Source organism: Hyaena hyaena, unplaced genomic scaffold, assembly GCF_003009895.1.
Source record: "Hyaena hyaena isolate Hyena2069 unplaced genomic scaffold, ASM300989v1 scaffold_333, whole genome shotgun sequence".
Taxonomy (NCBI): domain Eukaryota; kingdom Metazoa; phylum Chordata; class Mammalia; order Carnivora; family Hyaenidae; genus Hyaena; species Hyaena hyaena.
Genome location: NW_024080963.1, coordinates 440791 through 463009, shown reverse-complemented (window position 1 = coordinate 463009; position 22219 = coordinate 440791). Strand labels below are relative to the sequence as shown.

Sequence of the window (22219 nt, the reverse complement as noted above, 5' to 3'; positions counted from 1 at the left end):
CCCTGGATTGGGCTCTGCCTGACAGCATGGAGCCTGCTTGGGATCCCCTCCCTCCCTCTCTCTGCCCCTCCCCTGTTTCTGTGCTCGCTCGCTCTCTCTCTCTCTAAACAAATAAACATTTAAAAAAAAAAGAATGAAAATTAACCTAAAACAATCTAAGGACAATCTTGGAAGTCTGGCTTAATATATTTACAGGACTGTTGGGAGTCATTCGGACTCACTAGCCGAGAATACTCCTTGTGAGGTTAAGGCAGGTTTGCAAGGCCTCCTGCTGTCAGATGATGACCAATATCCACCCCCACTCAGTTATTTCTGCTTGAGCACCAACCCCTGAGGCACCTTGTTGATTGGTATCAGGAGTGACTTATTCTGGCCCTAATATGCTGACTGCACCTTGTGAAGGAACTTATTATAGGAACTGCTTCTTTTGTGATTATGGGAGCAGACATTGTGTTTCCTGAAAATCCTGTTTTGCTTATACTTCCCCTTAAGGCAAACAGGCTATTGATCCCTGCTCACAAAGAACTAACTTTTGCCTTTGCTATACTAAAAACATTGTCTTGTTTGTATTTGAATGCTAAAGATACCTTCCTTCCCCATATGATAAGCATCTAAATCACCTACATCAATCACTATTGATAAAGATAATACACGAGTCTTCTAAAAATCTATGTTCTGGGAAATTTTTACATATCAAGGAAATTTGTCATCAAAATCATTGTCTAAGGCAAATGTCACTTCTGTGCTATTCCCCATACACTTAACCATAAATAAAGCTAAGTCTCAGTCAGTGCAGAGATGCCTGCCTGGTGACCAGAAAGAATCTCATTGCTCTCTCATCTCTCTCTCTCTCGTTGACACCGTCCACCCTTCAGGGACCCCTGGACTGGCTGAAGCGGACCCGGGCACAGGATTCCTAAGCTTAAATTCAAAATCCAATTATATGGATGCTAAAATGTTACACTGGACATTGGACAAGAGCTAAAAGATAAAATACAGGAACTCTAGTTAAATTTGAATGTCAGATGAATAATAAATCTTTTAGTATAAATATATCCCATGCAATTTTTAAAAAAATTATTTATTTTTAAAGAGAGCGAGCGAGCGAGTAGGAGAGAGGGGAAGAGGGAGAGAAAATCTGAAGCAGGCTCCAAGCTCAGCACCAAGCAGGTGAGGTGGGAGGGCTCCATCCTAGAACCCTGGGATCATGACCTGACCTAAGCCAAAATGAAGAGTCGGATGGATGCTCAACTGACTGAGCCACCCAGGAGTTCTAACCCACCCCAGCCCCCACCCCTGTGCAGTGTTTATACTAAAATCTTACTCATTGTTTATCTAAAGTTAAAATTTCACTGAGCAATCTCTACTTTAATTGCTAAAGTGGGAACCCCATAAACAAAATGAATTAAAACTTTTGTGTGTTTCAAAGTTGCAACGCAAGCCACATGGCCCACTTGAGAAAGTTGGGATGCTATACCAGTGCTCTAAGTGGTGCCTCTCCATCATCTCACCCCTTTCATCTTCTAGGCTCCTAGAGTTAGGGAGCCTTCAAGGGTGGCTCAGTCACCTCACGGTGGAACACAAAAGTGGAACGATGTTGGCTTTGTGATAAGAATTCTTTAATCAGACCTTCACCCATTTCTGGAAACGATGGGGAAGAGGAAGGCGCCGGCAGCGGCAGGGACGCAGGGTACACCGTGGGCCCTTGAACCTGGGGAGGGAAACCCAGTGCGCAGGTAGGGAGTTGGGAGGTCCCCGCGGGCCAATCGTTAGCGCGCGCGCCTGGCGGAGGTCGTGGCCGCCGGGGTAGACCAAGGGCGTCCGTTACAGCTTCACCGCCGGTCGTGCAAGGGCCTGGTGTGGGGGCGGGGGCTACAACTGTAAAACACCTCATACGAGAGCGGGCAACAGAGCCAGGCTCTCATGTCACCCACTCTCTCTTCCACCCGGCCGCCCCGGCAAAGGCAGTCCCGGAGCCCCGGAGCCAGAGAGGGCGGGAAAGAAGGCAGAGAAGCCACCACCCGCAGCTTACTGATTTGAGTCATCCTGGAGATGCAGAAGCAGGAGAAGCTGAAGAGCACGAAGGCGGCCACCGCGATCAGCACGTTCACGTGCTTGGTCCTCATGAAGCTGGCCTGAGGGGGGCGGCAGCCGCGCCCGGAGTGGAGAGGACAAGCAGCGCCCCCCCTCCCTCCGCCACCGAGTGGAATCGGAGCGCGCGCCGCCGCGCCTGCGCCTCTGGACGCTTGCCCAGCGCCCCCTGCCGGACGCCGCGTCCGTGAGGACCCCAGCACGCCTGCCCTTTGGCTCAGCGCGAAGCATCCCGAACCCCTTGCTAGGGCTGCTGGTAGTTAAATGCCATAAACTATGGGAAAGCTCTCCACTGCCTGGCACAGTGGTGGGTGCTCAGTGACTGTTACTTTATTTTCCTGCAGCAGTGACTTCTGTGCCAGACCCTAGGCTAAGCGGTTTGCATGTATTACCTCAGTAAATCCTCACAACATCCCAATTTTTTAAGGCAATAAAGAGAATAACATCTAATATGCTCTTGTTGTCTTCCTTTTACCTTGAAAGAAAGGAGCCATTGTGAAATTGAGCTACAGGATACACAGCTGGAAGTAGTTCTGCTACAAATCTTGTACATAGATAAGTTTATAAGTAATATAGAAGTTCTTAAATAATGATGTATCTTTAGCTTTAAATGAAAGCCATCAAGTGCCCAAATAACGTAGGGGGCTTAGATTTTTGTGTGGGAAATGGCCAATGCCAGTCTTTCAGCTTAATCCCTTTATCTTTTATATTTTGGTATCCTCCCCCCAGAAAGGATGAGGGAGTCAACTTTTAGGAAAGAAAAAAGTTATATATACAATGAGCACTGCAAGGGAGGTTTGCTAAGCTTTGCCAAGTTCAAGGTATCAGTTTCTCAGCCCTTTACAAGCCAAGGCTGGGAAACACTAGGTGAGAAAATCAGTGGGTAAGGCCCTTTGGGCTCCATGAACTGTGGCTTGCTATTGGGTTCTCCACACTAAGCAGTCTTCTTTTTGTCTGTGTCTGGTTATAAGCGTTTTACTTGGAGCCAGCACTGTACCTCAGGCTGGGCTAGTTTCTGGCTCCTTGAAAGAAAAGAAAGATTTGAACACATGCCAGCTTAAGGATGCCATTATGAGCTGTATCTTCTCATGTGATGATGGCCAGGAGTTGTGACCTTCAGTCGAGCAGTGACCCAGCCAGATCCCAGGATTGGAAGCTGGGAGGAATGCCTCAACTTTATTCTCCTTCATCCCGTTAGTCGCTTGCCAGTGGCTCCCATTAGCTAAGTTCTACTGGAAGCCAGAAGGCAAGGACATTCTTTGCAGTGTATTCGATCTTAAGAACTGCCTCCTGGGATATGGAGTAGGGTGGAGAAAGATGTAGACTGACATGTGGGAAGAAGCTATGCAGCACAAGGGATCTCCAAATTCAGATCTCATAGTCCTCTTCCTTGGTCCCCAGTTTCACAACTTTCAGCTTTTTGTTGAAAGCAAACGATGTCACAATCCACTAGCAGCATGCAGGGAAAGTTTTTAATCCTCTCTGAGCTAGGGTTCCTCAACAGAAAGTTGGAATGAATATCTGTCCAAGGCTGTTGAGTTAAATAACATTCAAAAACAGTTAGCATATTTCTTGTCATTATGTAATGCTCAATACATTTTGGTTTTCTGTTGTTGCTCATCAGAGCAGTATTCACTTTCTCACGAATTCTAATTATTATTTTTTTCTACAGCAGATTCCCTGCTCAAACATCTTTCTTGGGGCACCTGGGTGGCTCAGTTGGTTAAGTGTCCGACTTTGGCTCAGGTCATGATCTCACGGTTTGTGGGTTCAAGCTCCATGTCACGCTCTGTGCTGACAGCTAGTTCAGAGCCTGGAGACTGTCTTCAGATTCTGTATCTCCCTCTCTCTCTGACTCTTCCCTGCTCACACTGTCTCTCTCTCTCTCTCTCTCTCTCTCTCAAAAAAATAAATAAAACATTAAAAAAAATTTTTTAAATCCTTCAGCAAATCTCTGTTGAAAGTGAAAAGTCCTAGAATCGAGAACCTTACACAATCTAGTACCATCTACCTTCCCAGCTGTTGTATCTATCTCAGCTATGTATATGCCTCTAATTTAGTACTTAACAGTTTTACTGCACTCAAACTCACCAAATACCATGTTCTCAAGATTCAAAAAAGCATTTTGTTCTCACATCTTAATGCTTTTGAAATCCTCATATGTTCTCTGATTTTTATATTTTTGTTATTTCTTTTTCTTTTGTCTTTTTTTTCCCAAAGAAAAGAAAATCCAAAACCCTGATAACCAGTCCATGGTTTGTCTATGAATCAGAACACGTGATATTTATTGAACATCTACTCTGTGCCAGTCACTGACTTAGGTACTGGAGCTACAAATAGTCACCTGTTGGTTTTTGACTCCACCTTCTTTATCCTCAAACACAGACTGCACCACACACACACACACACACACACACACACACACACACATTCATATCCCTACTTTTCAAAAGTATTCAAGACTTAACTGAAATGTCACTTCACAAAGCCTTCATTGATCGCCCATATATAAAGAAGTCTCTATGCTGTCTGAAAGCTTGTAGCCCTTGGGTCCTCTCTCGGGACACTCAGTCTGCATCACTTATCTGTTATGCAAGGATTTTATTTCTGTTACCATGTTATAAGTCCCTGAAAGAAAAAGATGATGAGTTACATATTTGCATATCATATTCCCCATTGTGCATTTGAGGATGTTTTACAGATGAAAGGTTTTGATTGAAACACAAGGCTATAGTACAACTGAGCCATGTTCACAACTAACCACCTATTGTCACTACCTGCTACCATTCAAGCCGACAAAAAATATCATGCCAGGAAATCCAGGCAAGAATGCAGTAGCGTTTTTCAAAGACCTTCACACTTCCCTTTTGTGGTTTGTTTTCTAAAAGTAGTGGCATATTCAGACCGTGAGGGGAGTAGAACATTGCCAGGCTAAATAATTACTAAATATTTATAGGAATATCTATAAGAATAATAACAGGGATGGGAAAAGTATCCTGTGGGGGTATTACCAGCACTACAGCCATCGGGGCTTCTAGAGTTAATTTCAGTCTAAACGGCGGTCTCAGGACCATTATTAGCACAGAATAAACCTACCAGCGGGGGCAGATTTTTCTAGTCTTGTATAAACGTAGGATCCTGAAGGTGAAAACTCGGTCTGAAAGATAATAACTTGATAAAATGCCAGTTGTCCTGGTCCTATTTTCTGTTTCAAGTGATTTAGAAATAAGTCATCTGTGTCCAGGGCGAGTGCCATCTGTTCAGCACAGTTCGGGAAAACGACGGTGCTGAAAGGGACTTTCATGGGTCATCTAGGACAGCCCTCCTTCTTAAACAAGAATCACCTGGAAACCTTGTTAGATGGATTTCTGGGCCCACCCTCCGTTTCTGATTTAGCAGGGTAAGGCTAGGACTCCAAAATTTGCATTTCTCACAGGTCCCAGATGGTACTGATGCCACTGGTCTGAGGAATGGTACTTTGAGAACCACTGCATAATAATAGCCCTGCATGGAATCATAGGTTGGACTTAGAAAAAAGGTATAGATTACCCAGTTTATTCTCTTTGCCCAAACCATCCCCAAATACTTATTTGTTTTTTTAATTATTTTTTAAATGTTTATTTACTTTTGAGAGAGAGAGAGATAGAGAGAGACAGAGAGACAGAGACAAAGTGTGAGCAGGGGAGGGACAGAGAAAGGCAGACACAGACTCTGAAACAGGCTCCAGGCTCCAAGCTGTCAGCACAGAGCCCCAGGCGGGGCCACAAACCTCGAGATCATGATCTGAGCTAAAGTTGGATGCTTCAACAACAGAGCCACCCAGGCACCTCCAAAATACCCATTTAATAAAGACACCACATTCTCTGCCACCAACGAGGGGGATTCCATTATGTGCGCTGGTAATTATATTCTAGAAGTTAACAATATTTACAAAAATTTATTTCCTAGCCCTGAATGTACAAAGATGGGCCTGGTTAGGTAAACAAAAACAAAAACAAAACAAAACAAAACACACACAGAAAGCTTCCAGTTTCTAGGATTGTCTGCTGACTTGAAAGGCTGTAATCCTACCAAAGGGGCCCGGCCTAGGTGAGGGCTGAAATTGGCCCTTGCTCCGGCTGCGCTCTGGTGCCAGACTGGTTCAGTTCAGAGCAAGGAGCGCATCTTACACCAAGGCACACAAAAGCATCAAGTAGGCTGGCTGAAGCCTCATCATCCCTGGAAGGAGTGAACAAGGACAAGACATTGCCTTGGGTCCCAACAAAAGTTAGGAAGCAGCATGGGTACCACATAGGGCACCTAGAAAAGCAGAGGAAAAACAAGCATAGCTTATCACAACCCAAAATGACAATGCCACTCTATTACCATTGGGGCCGGGGTACAGGGGTCCTGTGTCACAGGTTTTCTCCAGATTACCCCGGCAGAGTTTTCGAGCCAGATGTCAAAATCAGCTTCAGTCTGATTTTTAAGGAGAATAGCTCTTAGGTCTTCTCCCATCATCAGCCATGATGTAGCTTTACATCTGAGAGAAATCACTGTGATCACTTACCCTCAGACATTCTCAAGGACTGAGAATGGCAGTCTCTTTCCCCAGCATCATCTCTTGTTTGTTCTCCTTCTTCTAAAATATCATCTCTTTTCCATTTACCACCTGTCAGAATACAAACCTGATCTCCCCAGGCGAGGTCCTCGGGTCAGCCATACTCTCAATCCACGAAAAGAGCAGCAGTCGGAAACTTGCTAAAGCCTCCCTTTGTCCATGTCCAGGAAGAAGTGGGAGGCTTGCCTCGGTCAAGTACGATGCGGCTATCTTCCCACTCTATGGGGCGACTGGGAGAAATGGAGTGAGACCTACAGCCAATCCTTGTTTGGCCACATGATGTGAAGCTGAGTAGGGAAAGGGTTAACATGAGGCAGGGAGAGACAAGGGAGCCTCAGGGAGGCGGGCTGCAGCTGTCAGGGGGAGGCTGAAGAAGCAGTGGGGGGTGGGGGTGGGGGTAAATGTATTCCAGACCTGCATGGGCTAGGTGTCCTGAGTGGAGTCTTACAAACTTTCTGACAAAGTGCCAATAAACATTCAGGGACAGAAACCCTCTGCAGCTACCCAGGCAGGACCCCTTCCACTCTTGAGAGAGCTTTATACTTTCGCTCAATAAACTCGACTGCTTTGCTCACTCTCTGTTGTCCTCGAGATTCATTCTTTGAATCCTTGAGACAAAACCAGTGTCTCTTCCACCCTTCTGTAACAAAGTCTCTATCCAACACAGGGCGTTCCTTAAAAAGATGCATACTTAGGGTGCCTGGGTGGTTCAGTTGGTTAAACGTCCAATTTGAGCTCTGGTCAGGATTTTAAGGTTCATGGGTTCGAGCCCCACATCAGGCTCTCTGCTGTCAGCACTGAGCCTGCTTCAGGTCCTCTGTCTCCCTCTCTCTCTGGCCCTCCCTGGGGCCCACACACACTCTCTCTCCACTCAAGTAAGTAAGTAAGTAAGTAAATAAATAAATAAACATTTTAAAAATATGCACATTTATGTCAAAAGGAATGGAAATTGTGTCTTGGGCAGCAATTCTCCCTTCCACTGGGTCTTCCAAGGGTAGTGTTGGTCCCTTAAACATGGGATCCAATAAAATGAGTTTGTAAAGTGGGAAAGAGCGTTCTATCAGAGCACCATCCTCCACCTCTTCACTCCCATTGCAATACTGTGATTTATAATAAGAAATATATATTGTGTCTTCAGACTCCTAAAACCCCTGGAATTTCCTAAGGTGAAGAGTGGTAAGAGTGGTTTTCTTATGTTAATGAGGTCGCTTTCAGAAAGCACCCAAGTAAGGCAGCGTGTGGAACTTTCAGTCCCATCCCCCTGACCTCCGCGGATAGGAAAGGAGCAAGAGAGTGAGTAAAAATCACCAAGAGGGCCAAAGATTTAATCAGTTGTGCCCATGTAATGAAGGCTCCCTAAAAAACAAAAGATGGGCTGGAGGTGGGGGTTGGGTGGGGTGGGAGGGGGTAGTCTAGGTGGCTCAGTTGGTTAAGCTTCCGACTCATGGTTTTGGCTCAGGTCATGATCTCACAGTATGTGAGTTTGAGCCCAGAATTGGGCTCTGCTCTGACAGCACAGAGCCTTTTTGGGATTCTCTCTGTCCCTGTCTCTCTGCCCCTCCTCTGCCTGCACATTCTCTCTGTCTCTCAAAATAAATAAACTTAAAAAAATGAAACAAAACAAAAGGACGGAATTTGGAGCTTCTGGGTTGGGGAACACGTGGAGATAAGGGATAAGTGGAGCGCTTGGAGAGCGTAGAAGTTTCATGCTTCTTTTCCACATAATGTGCTATCTTCCATACGACTCTTCCTGAGTTATAGTCCCTCACAACAAACGAATAAATAAAATGTTTCTCTGAGTGCTGTGAGCTGCTCAAGCAAATTAATCCAACCTAAGGAGGGGGTCTTTGGAAACTCTGATCTACGAGGATAGGTCAGAGCACAGGTGACAACTTTCAAGTGGTGTCTGCAGCAGTGGGTGGACGAGCAGTTCTGTCGGACTGAGCACTGTAGGGTCTGTCACTATCTCCAGGTAGGCAGTGTCCGAATTGAGCGGAACTGTAGGTCACCCAGCTGGTGCCTGAGCATTGCTTGGTGGTGTGGAAAAAACCCTATACACTGGAATTGATGGCCAGAATTGTATCCATCTCCAGCACCCAAAAACCTTTTTAAAGCCGTTCTTCCTTTACTATCCCTACCCCTCTATTTGGACAAAACACACTTTCACCTAACTGATCCAGCCAGGCCTCCATATCTTTACATTGTATTTTCAATAATGTTCTAGCATCAATTTAACGATGACTTTATAGGTGGCAAAGAATTTGATGTGTCCGTATCATGTTGGGATTTGGGGTGGGAGGGAGGCAATCTCTGCACGTTGGAATGTATAATGCACTCTTTGGTCCAGAGTTTAGAGCATTGCAAAGGGGCCACTGCAACCACCCAGCTGGATGCAAACGGGCTCATGAAGCGACCCACCTCGAAATAGCCTTAGGCCCTAACTGTCCACTTACAACCAGGCACTGTTCCTAAGATTATCAAAAAAAGGGAAATTTCCATACCTCCCCATACTCCCTCCCTCTGCCCTGGAACTGTGGGCCCTCACCACCACCTGTCACAGACAGCCTCTCCTTTGCTGTTCTGCCCACTGCTCCTTGCAGTGTATTCAATAAACGCTTATCTCTGTAATTCAGCCTTAGGTGAATTCTTCCACCACCTGCACCACCAGCCTTCACCAGACTGGAGTGCCCCCCGTTTGGTGCTCCCCACATCATCCTATCGAGACACCCCACACAGAGAGAGATATTATAGGGAACCAAACAGCAACTGACAGTGTTTGTTTGGGCTTTAGTCCAAGATAGAATAAATGTCAAACTCATTTGGATCCTGTGGGGACTGCAAATAGTAATTAATCCTATATAGTTCACTGGCTTTTATGCTTGGATCCTTTTGCCCAGGAGATTTTTCTGAACGCCATCTTTAAATGGCTAATTTTGTTGCTGCTGTTAGTAGCAATCAACAGTCTCTTACCACAGTAGTGGCACAGGTAAAAGACACATGTAATACATCATCATTCCATGCACTGTTGCGTGGCTTTGGCACCACTTTACGCACTTAAATTATGTGGCTACTTCTAGAAAACGGCAGGGTGTCAGCTTGGCATTCCATTCTCCTCCTGAACAACTCCATTCTTTTTCTTTAATGTTTGTTTATTTTTGAGTCCGAGAAAGCATGAGCAGGGAGAGAGGCAGAGAAAGAGGGAGATAGAAGATCTGAAGCAGGCTCTGAGCTGAGAGCAGCAAGCCAGATGTGGGGCTTCCTTCCAGCAACTGCGAGATCATGACCTGAGACAAAGTTGGAGGCTCAACTGACTGAGCCATCCAGGCGCCCCTCATTAACTCCACTCTTAAGATCCACTGTAAGTAAAGCCCCATAGGGCCTTCCACAATTGCATCACCTACAATAGGAGTATTCTTAATGTGCACGCATCAAGATTCTCATCTGGTTACTGGCTTATGACCATTTAAATATGCAATCATTGCCCTGGGGTTAAAAACCTAAGTTCTCCTTCCACTGTCGTATAAATCAAGAAGCTTGTTTTTGTTTTTGTTGGTTTTTAAGAAACTTGTTTTATTTTGTTGAAAAGGAAAACATGGGGTTTAGACTGTTCAGCAAGAGATGTGAACTGTGAATTAGTCCTAATGCAAGATGCTCCTTGGTCATGGGTGTGTTGTAACTCCTCAGAGGGACCTCTGACCTCAGAGGGACACGAATTCCATTTTATTTGAGAACTTTGTTGTACAGCTTCCTCTTTATCACTACCTCTTCTTTTTTTCTGTTATTACCCATATGATATCATAGGTAGTTTAGATCTTAATTTGCTCCTTTTAAGTTGTGGGGTTTGTTTTCATTAGAGTCCAACGTCATGCCGGCAACCGGCTCTCCAGCGCCATCATCAGGAACTTTTTGAGCAAAAATATCCCAGTAGTCGCCACAAGGCGGCAGTATTATTTACATCTTACTCAAAGCTTCCAATTTGCTTGTATTCTGGCATCAGAAATTTGTAAAATTATCTGTGAATGTATTAGAATCGTAGGGTTTCAGAGCATACTTAGGCCACTGCCCATTATATATTTTTCATAGTTTGCCAAATAGTTCGTAAAGGTATTGTGCCTTTTTTTATTGGCAGAGTCCTGGAAGGAGAGTTATTTATTATTTATTGTTCATAGAATACTTCTGGTAGCCCAAAGTTATGTTGAGAAACTTTACTGATTGTGGTAAGTGCAGAATTTTAGCTTGGTTGATGAATCATTAGGGTAGTCATTTCCGCCATTACTTATCTCAAATCTTCTGAATCCCTTCCTCCAAGGTGGGGGGAGGGAACAATCGTAACGTCCTCAATATAATGAATTTTAACTTCACGTTGATGGTGGTCACGTCTAACTCCAACGTCATCAATTGTGGCAGTGAATTGAAGAGGTCAGATGTCTTGGGTAAGGACCCTACACAGATATTACGTTCCTTCTCATGGACAAGCAAACTGCGCTTGATTTCTGAGAGTGGGATCAAAAAGACAGAACCAGCTGAAATGATCACGAAAACTCCACTGTCTGGCACAACAGACACTTGTTTCTACTTTCGTTTTTTTAAAAAATTTATTTATTTATTTATTTATTTATTTATAGAGAAGGGAAGGGGCAGAAAGAGAAGAAGAGAATGCTCTGTGCAGTCAGCACTGAGCCCAGCATGGGGCTCAATCTCACAAACATAAGATCATGACCTGAGCCAAAATCAAGAGTCAGATGCTTAACCAACTGAGCCACCCCGGAGCCCCCAGACTCTTGTTTAAATCATTAAATCATTGAGGAAACGACCTCAATGAAATCGTAATAGTTAACATGTTGTTTTCAAGAGCCTTCTTTTTTGGTCCTGGGTCACAGAAGATTACTACAAAGCATTAGTGGAGATTAGCTCTTCTGCTTTCATTGTTTACTTAACGAAAGGTGAGATTTTTCTGTGTCCTTCCAGAATCTGACATTGCCCAATATTTACTACAAAGGAAGGTCTGGGCAATTCTCAGGGCTTTCATTTTGCATGTTCAATTAAAATTACACGAAGGGCAGACTTCTCTGTCTCTTAAAACCTTTTGGCTTTAAGCTAGTAGTGACAAGGACCATTATCACATCCATTCTAATTATATATTCAGGTAAAGTCAAGAACTCAATAGTTCTTTCTTTCTTATTTCTTCATCTTCAGCTTCATGGTGACTCTGGTGCTACCTACCCCAACATTTTCCTATGCTCCAGTTGTCTTTCCAATGCCATTAGCACTATGCTACATATTGCATCATCATTCAATAATCCCCCAAAGGTATTCCACTATCCTCTGCCCCTCAACATTAATGATCTCACACAATCTTGGACCTCCTACCAGGGCTCAAATGAAGATTTCTTGAGCCTCAAGTTACTTGTCCTTTTCTCCTACAGCCTTAATAGATGAATTACAATCACCATCCTGTGTTAAACACTCCTTACTTCTCTATTTCCCTTTGCCATCATTCGCTTTAAACTCTTCCAGGCTGGGATCATTGGAACAGATCTGACAGGTTAACTTATGTGAGGTAGATGCAGGGGCTGGAGTAAATTTCCCTCATCTCAACCATTACCACCAAATGTGCTAACAAACCCCCTGTAGGTCCAATTTTCTGCTTCTCTATTCCCTCTCACCCTCCCTTCTTTTTAAAACAATCATATAAATCATTTGACCTGATTCAATGTTTATTTCCTTTGTCCTGGTTACCATTTTCACTCCAGTGCATTAGCTTAATTGTGAATAGTTTAAACTTTCTTTTCATTGGTAAAGCTCATTACTGATAGCTATGAGAAACAACCTCCTTTGGCATTCTGTATATTTCCCGTTCTCCCACTAAAAGAATCAGATGGGGAACCATTTTTATATATATGAGGTATTCCCCCTAATTACAGTGTCTAAAATAGCATTTAAAATAGTTTTAGGGAAAATAAAATAAAATAGTTTTAGGGAAGTACAACACAAATCATAAAACTTTATAACCTTTTTAATGCTTCCACAGAAATAATCAATTTCACTGTTAGTGAAAGGAGTAAATAATTTTCCTTCTCACCAAAAATTTGCTGTATTCTAGACCATGCATACTCCAAAAAGGGGCATTAAGATTTAATTTGAGTCCTTTATGGATCAAATGCTGAACAGTGCAACAAGCTGTTGGTTAAGTCATGCCAAACAACCTGTCCATTAAGCAGTTCCTAAAATTTTTTTTTGTGGGTGTGTTATACCCAGATCGCAGTATCCTCACCGACCAGAGACCACCAGGGAGACCAAGTCACGCATGCATAGGCAAAGGGCTTTATTACGGGCTTTAGCTCTGGCTCACAGACTTCACCAGCGCATGGTTCCGTGCTGAGAGCCCCGAACAAGGGCAGAGTAGGGTTTTTATGGGGTTTGTGACTGGGGAGTTACAGAAGTTGTGACACGGGAACAGTGATCCAATCATAATTATTCAACATTATTGACAGTGGGTTTAACCATACACATTGTCTAGAGTATTCGTTACTTTTGGCGGGATCCAATTACAACATTTAGAGTACCTTTAAATTCAACCAATCACAGAGTCTGCCTAGGGTCTTGTTCGGCGACTAACTGGTTAACTTTAACATTAGGTAACAGTGTCCTATACATAGTTTCTATCTCCAGACCTCTCCCTTAACAATGTGGAGGGTGGTCGCTGGCCTTTCTTGATTGGGTTTTGCAAGGGTGGTTATTCTTGCCTTGGGCAATGTGTAACTGCCTGATAGTTTCGGGGAAGCCTAAACTCAGGCCTTCTAGTTTAGAGGGGAAACTTAAAGCCTGTCATGGAGTCAGTTTGGTTTAGACGTTTAGACTTGTGGCCTTACAGGTGTATTTACTTTTGAGAGAGAGAACTAGATAGAGCAGAAGTAGGGGAGGGACAGAGAGACAGATACACAGAATTGGAAGCAGGCTTCAGGCTCTGAGCTGTCAGCACAGAGCTCATTGAGGGACTTGAACCTACAAACTGTGAGATCACGACCCAGGCCAACATCAGACACTTAACTGACTGAGCCATCCAGGTGCCCCATGCAATTTCTACACTCAACAGTGCTTGATTGTTTAGTCTGAGAATCCAAGAAAAGAGGGATTCCTCAGTACTACTCAAAACTATGCCCAAACACCATTATACTGTAGCCTTTGTTTTCCACATAGGTGATTTGATAGGGCCAGGTAGAGCACACAGTTTCCTTCAGAGACCTAAAAAGCTCCCACCTTCTACTTAAAGCCAGAGTTCTAATCTCAGGAGTTAAATACCATTTAGCCAGTCATACAGAAAAAGAAAACCAAAGAGAATAAGAGAGAGAGAAGGCCAATCTTCCCTGAGAGATAAGAAGGGCTTAATATATCTTCCAGTTACATGCAAATGAATTAGTGGAAAAGAGGCAATCATACACACATGACATTTTAACGTACAATGACTTTGCTTCCAATAAATGCAGTTCAATAAACTTTTCAGGCTCTAACCAAACAGGTTACCCTTACTTTGTCTTGGAGAAAAACATGGACAGAAGTGGGCCAAGGGGCAGCAAGGAGACAAGGCGAGAGTTCCTCTGTACTCCTACTCTCAGCAAATTTAGAAGATAAAAAGATTATATATAATTATACTACAGGATTATTTCACTTTAAATCACATAAAGGTCTTCTGTAATAATTGGAAGACCCTTGAAAAAGAAGTTTGTTTCTACTTCTTAACTTGCCAAATTGGCTGTGTACTTTGTCTTTCTGAATCTTTTTACGTACAACAAAAAATATTCACTGAGATGATCTTTAATTTCCCTTTAGGATCTAAGATTCGATGATTTTATTATTATAGTAGATGGCCAGATTTCATTACCAAATTGATTGTTGGTTGCTTTTATGGAGCAGGGATGATGGCTTCAACCTTCACATGTCTAATTTTTACAATTTAATACTTTAAAAAAAATATGTTGATTGAAGTCTGGAGAAGTGTGTATTGCTGCTTCAATTTGTGTTAACAAGGGGGTGCAGGGACTATTCAAATATACACTTGCATAAAACATTTTTGGAGGTATAAACAAAAAACTGCTTGCTTTTGAGAAAAGGGTCTGAGGGATCAGAAGTTGTGGGTCGGTAGGGGTAAGTCATTTCTCAATGGAAGTTGTCCTTTGAACTAATATTCTACACTCCCTTTGTCCTTTCTCCTCCAGCCACACTGGCCTTCTTGCTATTCCTCCAATTTATGACGTATGCTCCTGGCTTAGGGCCTTTGCACTTAACATTTCTAGTGCCTGGAATATTCCTCCATAGAAACTCTTCGGGTTTAGGACAAGTTTCAAATTTCTTTTCTCCACATATAGAACTCTCCCTTTTTGGCATGTATTAGCCATGGGCAGGTCACTAAACGTAAATCCTGTTTCCTCATCTATAAACTAGGACTATTAATAAGGATTATTAATAATTACTTCGCAAGATTAAGGTTACATGTAGGTGAAAGCGCTTTTGTAACCTTGGTGTTCTGAAAGTTACCGAAAGTACGCGTTTCTTCCGTGCTTGGAGTACACAGTTTCAATCAGCGGAAATGATCGGTTTAAGGCCCTAAAGACCTCCAAAGCTGCACTTTGAGACCAACCTTTGGCCCTGGACTTGCCTGCAGGTAGCCGTTGCCAGGGAAACCGCTGGGCGTCCGTACAATACGAGCACGCACGCCGGCGAGTCAGCGCTACCTCTTTTAGCGCTCGCAATTGGCGGAGCTCGGACCAATCGTAGTGGCCGGAGGGGCGGGGGAGGAGGCGGGCAGGGTCCCGGGAAAGGCGTTCTCGCGGCCTCGCTCCCCCACTTCCGGGTCGCGGTGCTTGCAGGGAGCGCTCCGCGAGTAGCGTCGTTTCCGTTGCCGGCTGTTTGCAGTTGGGGAAACCGAGGCAGCTCCAGCTTTCCCCCCTAGTTCTTCCGCTCCTGTGAGGTGGCTGCTGTTTCTTTTCCTCTCGCCCCGCGCTGCTTCGGTGCGGCTGCGCTGAGGGCGCGCGGGCTGGTTGAGCCCCTCGGTGTCCTAAGGAAAACCGTGGGGTGCCCAGGCCGGCGGGGCTTTGTGCGAGCCGTACCTTCCCGCTCGCGGCCAGCGCGCGACCTGGGCTCGGCCAGGCTCCGGAAGGGGGGGCTCCGCGCAGCCACTCCCCGAGGTCTGGGGAGCTCAGGCGCCTCGAGGCTTGTGTTCCCAGCGCTTGGCAGTTCCTGTTTCTTTTGTCCTATTGAGCGCGGGCTAGATAGAGTCATTTTAGAGTAACAGTTCAGCCGATCTCTGATGATGGGCGCTGCTTCTGCGCTGGCCTGCGGGGATTTCAAATTTGACAGTCCCTCAGACCGTAGTCTAGAGATGATGTATCTTGGGGAATGTTGAAGGCAGGAAGGAGATAAGCGTTTTTATTTTAAAGTAACTACTCACGTGTAGTCCCTCCCACCCCTGCTTCATTTAGGAGCGCAAGATTTTTCTAATGGCATAAAGATTCGATTTGGTGAGGGTGTAGTTTTTTTACTATTCTTATTATTTCTGCCCTTCACCTGTTGAATGAAAATCAACAATTATTAGCCAGGGTGTGATCGACTTTGTGCTCAACTTCTATACTTTAGTTTGTAAGCCATATGTAATGTTTTTTGCTGGAACCTCCTGACTGTGGGACAGATGTAACTGGAATTATACACAGGGGTTGAAAGAACTCTTCTTTATACAAACAGTTCAGATATAAGGCATATTTGATTGAATTGTTGCTAAGTTGGGTCCCTTTGGTTCTTGAACTGTTGAGCCCCATTCTCAAAGATGAGAACATAGGGAACTGAGAACTTGAATCTAAGTAAGTAGTTTGATTTTTACAGTTAATTCCTAAAAAGGTGATAAATTGGCTTTGGACCATCCATTATTTAATTGATCTAAATGGTATTTATTACATCTGTGATTGTTTTCTTACATGCCTGAATACTGCTACAAAGGAGACCCAGTAGAATAACATCATAGGTATAATTTGGGATATGATGAGTTGGATAAACTGGACATTTTTTTTCCATTTTAAAATCTAAGGTCATTAAATCTGTCATATATTTCCTTCCCCAGGAAAAAATGTTTATTTCTTTATGGGAGTTCTTCTATGGGCACTTTTTTCGATTTTGGATGAAATGGCTCTTACGACAGATGACGGGAAAGTGTGAATTGCAGCGAATTTTTGATACCTATGTAGGTGCACAAAGGACACACAGGATAGGTAATGTTATTTGAAAAAGGGTGATTAAGTAACTGAAGATTTTTTTTCTCATATTCATAGTGATATTCATTATGTATCCTGATCAAAAACCTTAGTTTTTCAATCTTTGAAATCTAGCTTTTTATGATTCCAGCTCTAAAACTATACTACGATTTTATGGAAAAAGAAACATTATTATTTAATTCCACATCTCTGCAAAGCATGATCTTCTCTGGCTCGTAAAATTGATCAATTATATGTTAGATTATAGTTGCAACCTATTTTCCAGAGCAAAATGTGTATATTTCTATGCCCTTTGAAATTTTTACTTAACTGGTGGGGAAGACTGAGTGTCGGAATCTTTATAGTCAGCATCTTTCATCAGTCCTTTAGTGTCTTACGTAATTCACAAAAGAACAGTAAAGGTATCAAGTGGTCCCTGGTAAAGATTATTGCACTCAAAGTCTGCACTGTCCAGTGTTGTAGCCAGCAGCCACATGTGGTCATTGAGCCCTTGAAATGTGATTACTCTGAATTAAGATGTGCAGAAATATATAATATACACTGGGTTTCAGAGGCTTTATATGAAAAAGGAATATAGAAAAATCTCAATAATTGTTTATGTTATATGTTGAAATGATATTTTGGATTTTTTGGGTTAAAATATATAAAATTTTATGTGTTTCTATGATTCTAATGTGGCTACTGAAAATTTTTTAAAGCATACATGTGGCTCACATTTTGGCTTGCATTATATTTCTGTTGAACAGTGGTGCTCTTATTACCTTGGAAAATTCATCAGCTTTCAATGCTTAATTGAAAATATTGCTTTAAATTAGAACACAGAGGAGTGAGAAATATGGTTGAGGTCATCACTCTTTGACCAGAGTAAGTGAGACCAGGAATTGGTTATAGTCCATGTTCGCTGTGTTAAAGGGAAAAATCATGACTTAACCAAATCCTCCTTTATGTTAAACAAGCATGCTTTGACCTAGAAATCCACCCCTGTGATATCTGGGGGGTGGGTGTTTGTATCCAAGGCAATTTGGAAAGAATGAGAGATATTAGGAGGGAGTAAACCTCAGGGCAGCTGGATGATTGAAGTTTAATTACTTCCCTAGTTTTTTCAAAATTTTGTGGCTGACTTCAATTACTGCCTGCCCTTTTGATTGCCCTTTTGGCTGCTCTAAGAAGAACAAAGTACCTCTTGATAAGAAATCTTAACAGTAATGGTGTATGTTTTGTAGTATGGGGGAAGAACATATTAAGGCATTAATTTGTAGCAAAACTATTTGTTTTGAAGTTTTCAAATTGCTGAGAATAAAGAGACTGTTAGTACATGTACCAGAAAAAATGTTCAATAGTCTAGTAAAACTGTTCTAGTCATTCTTGAAACAAAAGACAAGAATGGAGAAGCTATTTTCTTATTTGTCTATTAGAGGATAGTTAACCAAATCATCTAAGTCTCTTTGTTTTTGCTCCTTTGTAGTTGTATGGTTCATGTGCTAGCTCCTCAAATCTAAATGCTTACACCATAAGACTAACAAATGAAAAAAAATGTAGTAGAGAGCACTTTCCTTATGTATTATTTAGTTGAGTTTCTAGGACCCGAGCTATTGTGAGGCAGCCACGAATGAATTTGCTGTGGTTAGTAGGCACTTGGGGGTTTGCATAGAAACAGACGGCCCTGGGGAAATTAGGACAGGCTCACCTCTTTGGCTCTGGTGTGTTATGTTGGGTTGAGGGTCTTGGAATCATATAGTTCTCTATAAGGATAAAATTTTCAAATGTTTCCTGTGTTATTCATGTAGAAATTATATCTTCTAAACTATTAACTTATTACTGGCTTGATAGTTATACTATTTTTTATAGAGTAATTCACAGCCAGCATTTAAGTGGTAACATTCTTTTTTTTTCTTCTTTATTTCAGAAAATTCCTTGACGTACTCGAAGAATAAGGTAGGATTATATCAAGGTGGTAATTCTAGAAAACTTTTTCTTTAAAATAAGAAAATTATTTATTTTAGAATTTAGAATTAACTATTTTTAATGTTCTGCTAAAAAAGTCTGCCATAAAGAGAATTGCATGAAATTTCCCACTTTAAAAGTAATATCTCACAGTTGTAAGATTGAGCCCCCTGTGAGTCTCCTCGTTGGCCTGAAGCCTACTTAATATTCTCTCTTTCCCTCTCCCTCTGGCCCTCCCTTGCTCACGTCCTCTCTTTCAAAAAAAAAAAAAAAAAGAGGTAATGTTTTGTTTTTGAAATATTTTCTTTGTTAGTGTGCTACTTATGCACAAAGAAAGTATTTGAATAATTTGTCCTTATCTGATGTTTTGCTTGTTTATTTTGCCACAAAACTTGATAGCCTTTGAAAAGGCAAGTTCTGTTTTTAGGATAGATTCTTATGTGAGAGAAAAGCAAGCAACTTTGGATAGTTACAAAAAGCTGTATCATGTGTCTTTTGATCGAAAATAAGTCACACCTCATGCTATTCATTAGTTAGCTTTTGCTGTGTAACAAACAGAAAATCTCAGGGGCATATATAATAATACATTGCTTATTTCTTGCTCATGGTCTGTGGGCCAACTGGAGAGGCTCTTCTTCAAGTTGGTCCCAAGATCAGGTCAGTTCCAACTGTGTCATTATGAAACCCAGGTTGAAAATGTGGTGGATGCATGGAGAATGTTCTTGCATTGGATCATTGAATATCCAACCACAGAGACATATTTTAAGTTTCTTTTTGTCTTGTCTATTAACATCCCATTTGCTAAAATAAGTTACATAGCCAAACTCAAGTCAAAGAGTAGAGAAATACACAGTGCTTGCTATAAAGCCATGGTAAGCCTGTGAGTATATAATTTAATTATAGGGGATTAAAAATTGGGATGAATAATTCAGTCTACTACATGCTGTACTTTTCTATAGTAGTTCACAGTTTTTTCTATACATACAGATTATTTGGTGTGGCAAAGGTAGAGTATGGGTTGTCTAGATCATTGCTTGAAAGCCCATAATAGATCACAGCCAGCATTAACAACAACCAGAATAGAATCGAGTCTGAAAACATTGATCATAATAAGGTTAAATATTATTTTATGAAATTCTACTATTATCGTGTGTGTGCATCTGTTTATATTTTAGATATCCATAGGTATGCTTGTACTTGGTCTTGATGTACAATGTGGATAAAAAAGAGTGAAAAACTGTGACTTGCTATTGTCTAGTGATATTGATATGAGTTCCTAATTCATGCCAGAAAGTAAATAGACGTTGTTGAATGTTGCAAGCATATCTGTTATGTTCAGGAAAGTGACCTATAAAATAAGTGCTTCACTGATTAGTTACCGTCTTTTGTTATGAATGGTCAAGGTAAGATTAACTCATGAAAGCAGCTATATATTGGGGAACAGGAATCTGGAGGCCTACTCTTTTGTTCCGAATCCTAGATAGTGATTAATATTCTTCTTCTCTTTTAATAAGAATGTAGGGTTCTAAAAAGTTAATAAGTTGCTGGCTCTAAAAATTTATTTTTACCTTACCACCCATATGGTTCCTTCCATTAATTGAAACTTAGGATGCAGTTTCACAAAGTAACTGTCAAATATTGTGGAAGAACTGCAAGAGAAGTTCTGAAACTAGCTGCTCGGTGTCAAGGTGTGTAACTGTTGTTACAATAACTGATTGTAACAACAGTTTTGGTCACAGATTTTACTAATGGGATTTTATGGGTAGTAAAATCATGCCAAATTTAAGTGGGACCATACATTAAACGGGATTTTACTTTTTAAGAACTCTCGTGCCTTGGTCAAATCCTTGAGATTTGAGTGCTGCTATACGTTCAACATTGCACCAGGGTCTTTGGGAAATATAAAAGAAATAAAGACCAGTGTTGAATATACTTATGAGTAGGCAGTTGGTGAAAGTATAGGTAAATAGAGGCTGAAGTGTTGGGAACTTTAAGGTAAGGGTAATGAGTTAAAGAACAGTAGAACATTTATTATTTTTTTTATGTGATGTACTGACAATGAAAAGTCCACTTGAAAAATAAACATTTGTGTTGTTATGGTTTTATTATTTAAAAGTATAGATTGCTAATAGTGTTATTTAGGGCATACTAAAAAATGATGAATGGTCAACGAATGTATAGTTACTGAATTAAATCACAGAACCTTTGTTTTCTTGAAGTTTTAAATCTAAAGATAAACTTGTCAGTAAACAAATGGAGGAAGCCTCATCAATTTAAACATACGATTCCTGGTATTTATTGCATCTCACTTTTAGGTTTTCATTTATTTTGTAGAGTAAAATCAAATTCTGATTTTGTGATATTTTTACTAACCTGATCTACTTTTTCATCTACATGAAAAAAGTCTGTTCAAATCCTGATTTTATCACTTGCTGGCTGGCTGACTTTTGTACATATTCTTTATTTTCTCATTGTAAAAGGAGGTGTGAATGCCCATGGGATTGTTTTAGGATTAGAGATATTAATATGAAAGCAGTCTAAGAGAATGCCTAGTACATGATAGGCATCCAACAAATAGTAATATTGGTAATATCAGTGATAATGGGATTAAGGCAATAGACACTATAAGAGTTTTAGAACTTTAAAATATACATGAAAGCTTCTTAGCTATTTAAATACTCAACATTACTGATGATTGCTGTGAATAAAAATGATTTTAACCTACTAAGGCCAGTTTCTTAAAGCAGTGATAGAATGATCTGAGTCGTGAGCTATTTCATAGTGAAAATTCTTTTCTTGACTGTTAAAAATTGAGTCTCATTTGCTAGTATTTTAGGTTAAGGACTACTTATTAATTACTAAACTTCAGGATTTATAAGTGACCATGGGAACTTTATTAGAATTTGAGGAGTTGAATTCAGTATTCTGCTAAGAAGTGTGGCTGCTGTGGAATGTATGGTAATATTACAGAGTTTCACGGTACTAATGCATATACAAGTATTTGAAATATTTAACATTTAGGGAAAGAACACGTCAATCTAATAGTGTTTTTGACTGGCTGCATTTTTTTTTTCAATTGTAAGTGCTATCTTAGCTTTTAAATAATAATGATAACGTTCTAGCGGTTGAATAACAAATTAGTTTTGTGGCATCAGTTTAGTTGTCTATGGATCATTGCTATAATGATGCATATTTGCATACTTTTTGGGCTTTAATTTTGCAAAAGCTAAACTTTAAGTACTTAACCTTTAAGTATATAACCACATAGGCACAGAGGTTCAAAAACGAAATGTTCACACACTGTGTATACAAACACAAATGT

At 41.4% G+C, this 22219-nt stretch overlaps 2 protein-coding genes across 10 annotated transcripts in view; one reads left to right on the top strand and one right to left on the bottom strand.

Annotated features, from left to right (window-relative positions):
- MGAT4D (MGAT4 family member D) overlaps positions 1 to 2535 on the bottom strand; it is a 55765-nt gene extending 53230 nt beyond the window's left edge. For 2 of the 3 annotated variants that reach the window (XM_039249152.1, XM_039249154.1), the window contains exon 1: positions 2033 to 2535. In XM_039249152.1, coding sequence (XP_039105083.1) covers positions 2033 to 2126 — 94 coding nt within the window. In that variant the 5' untranslated portion in view covers positions 2127 to 2535. The remainder of the gene's footprint in view (positions 1 to 2032) is intronic. The other variant, XM_039249153.1, reaches the window with a different exon arrangement.
- A 12964-nt stretch (positions 2536 to 15499) lies between these two features.
- ELMOD2 (ELMO domain containing 2) overlaps positions 15500 to 22219 on the top strand; it is a 29161-nt gene continuing 22441 nt past the window's right edge. The window contains exons 1-4 of one of the 7 annotated variants that reach the window (XM_039249168.1): positions 15500 to 15659; positions 16682 to 16706; positions 16803 to 16950; positions 18860 to 18888. In XM_039249168.1, coding sequence (XP_039105099.1) covers positions 16809 to 16950; positions 18860 to 18888 — 171 coding nt within the window. In that variant the 5' untranslated portion in view covers positions 15500 to 15659; positions 16682 to 16706; positions 16803 to 16808. Of the gene's footprint in view, positions 15660 to 15711; positions 16210 to 16245; positions 16546 to 16681; positions 16707 to 16802; positions 16951 to 18859; positions 18889 to 22219 lie in introns of those variants that run through there. The other 6 variants (XM_039249171.1, XM_039249167.1, XM_039249169.1 and 3 more) reach the window with 6 other exon arrangements.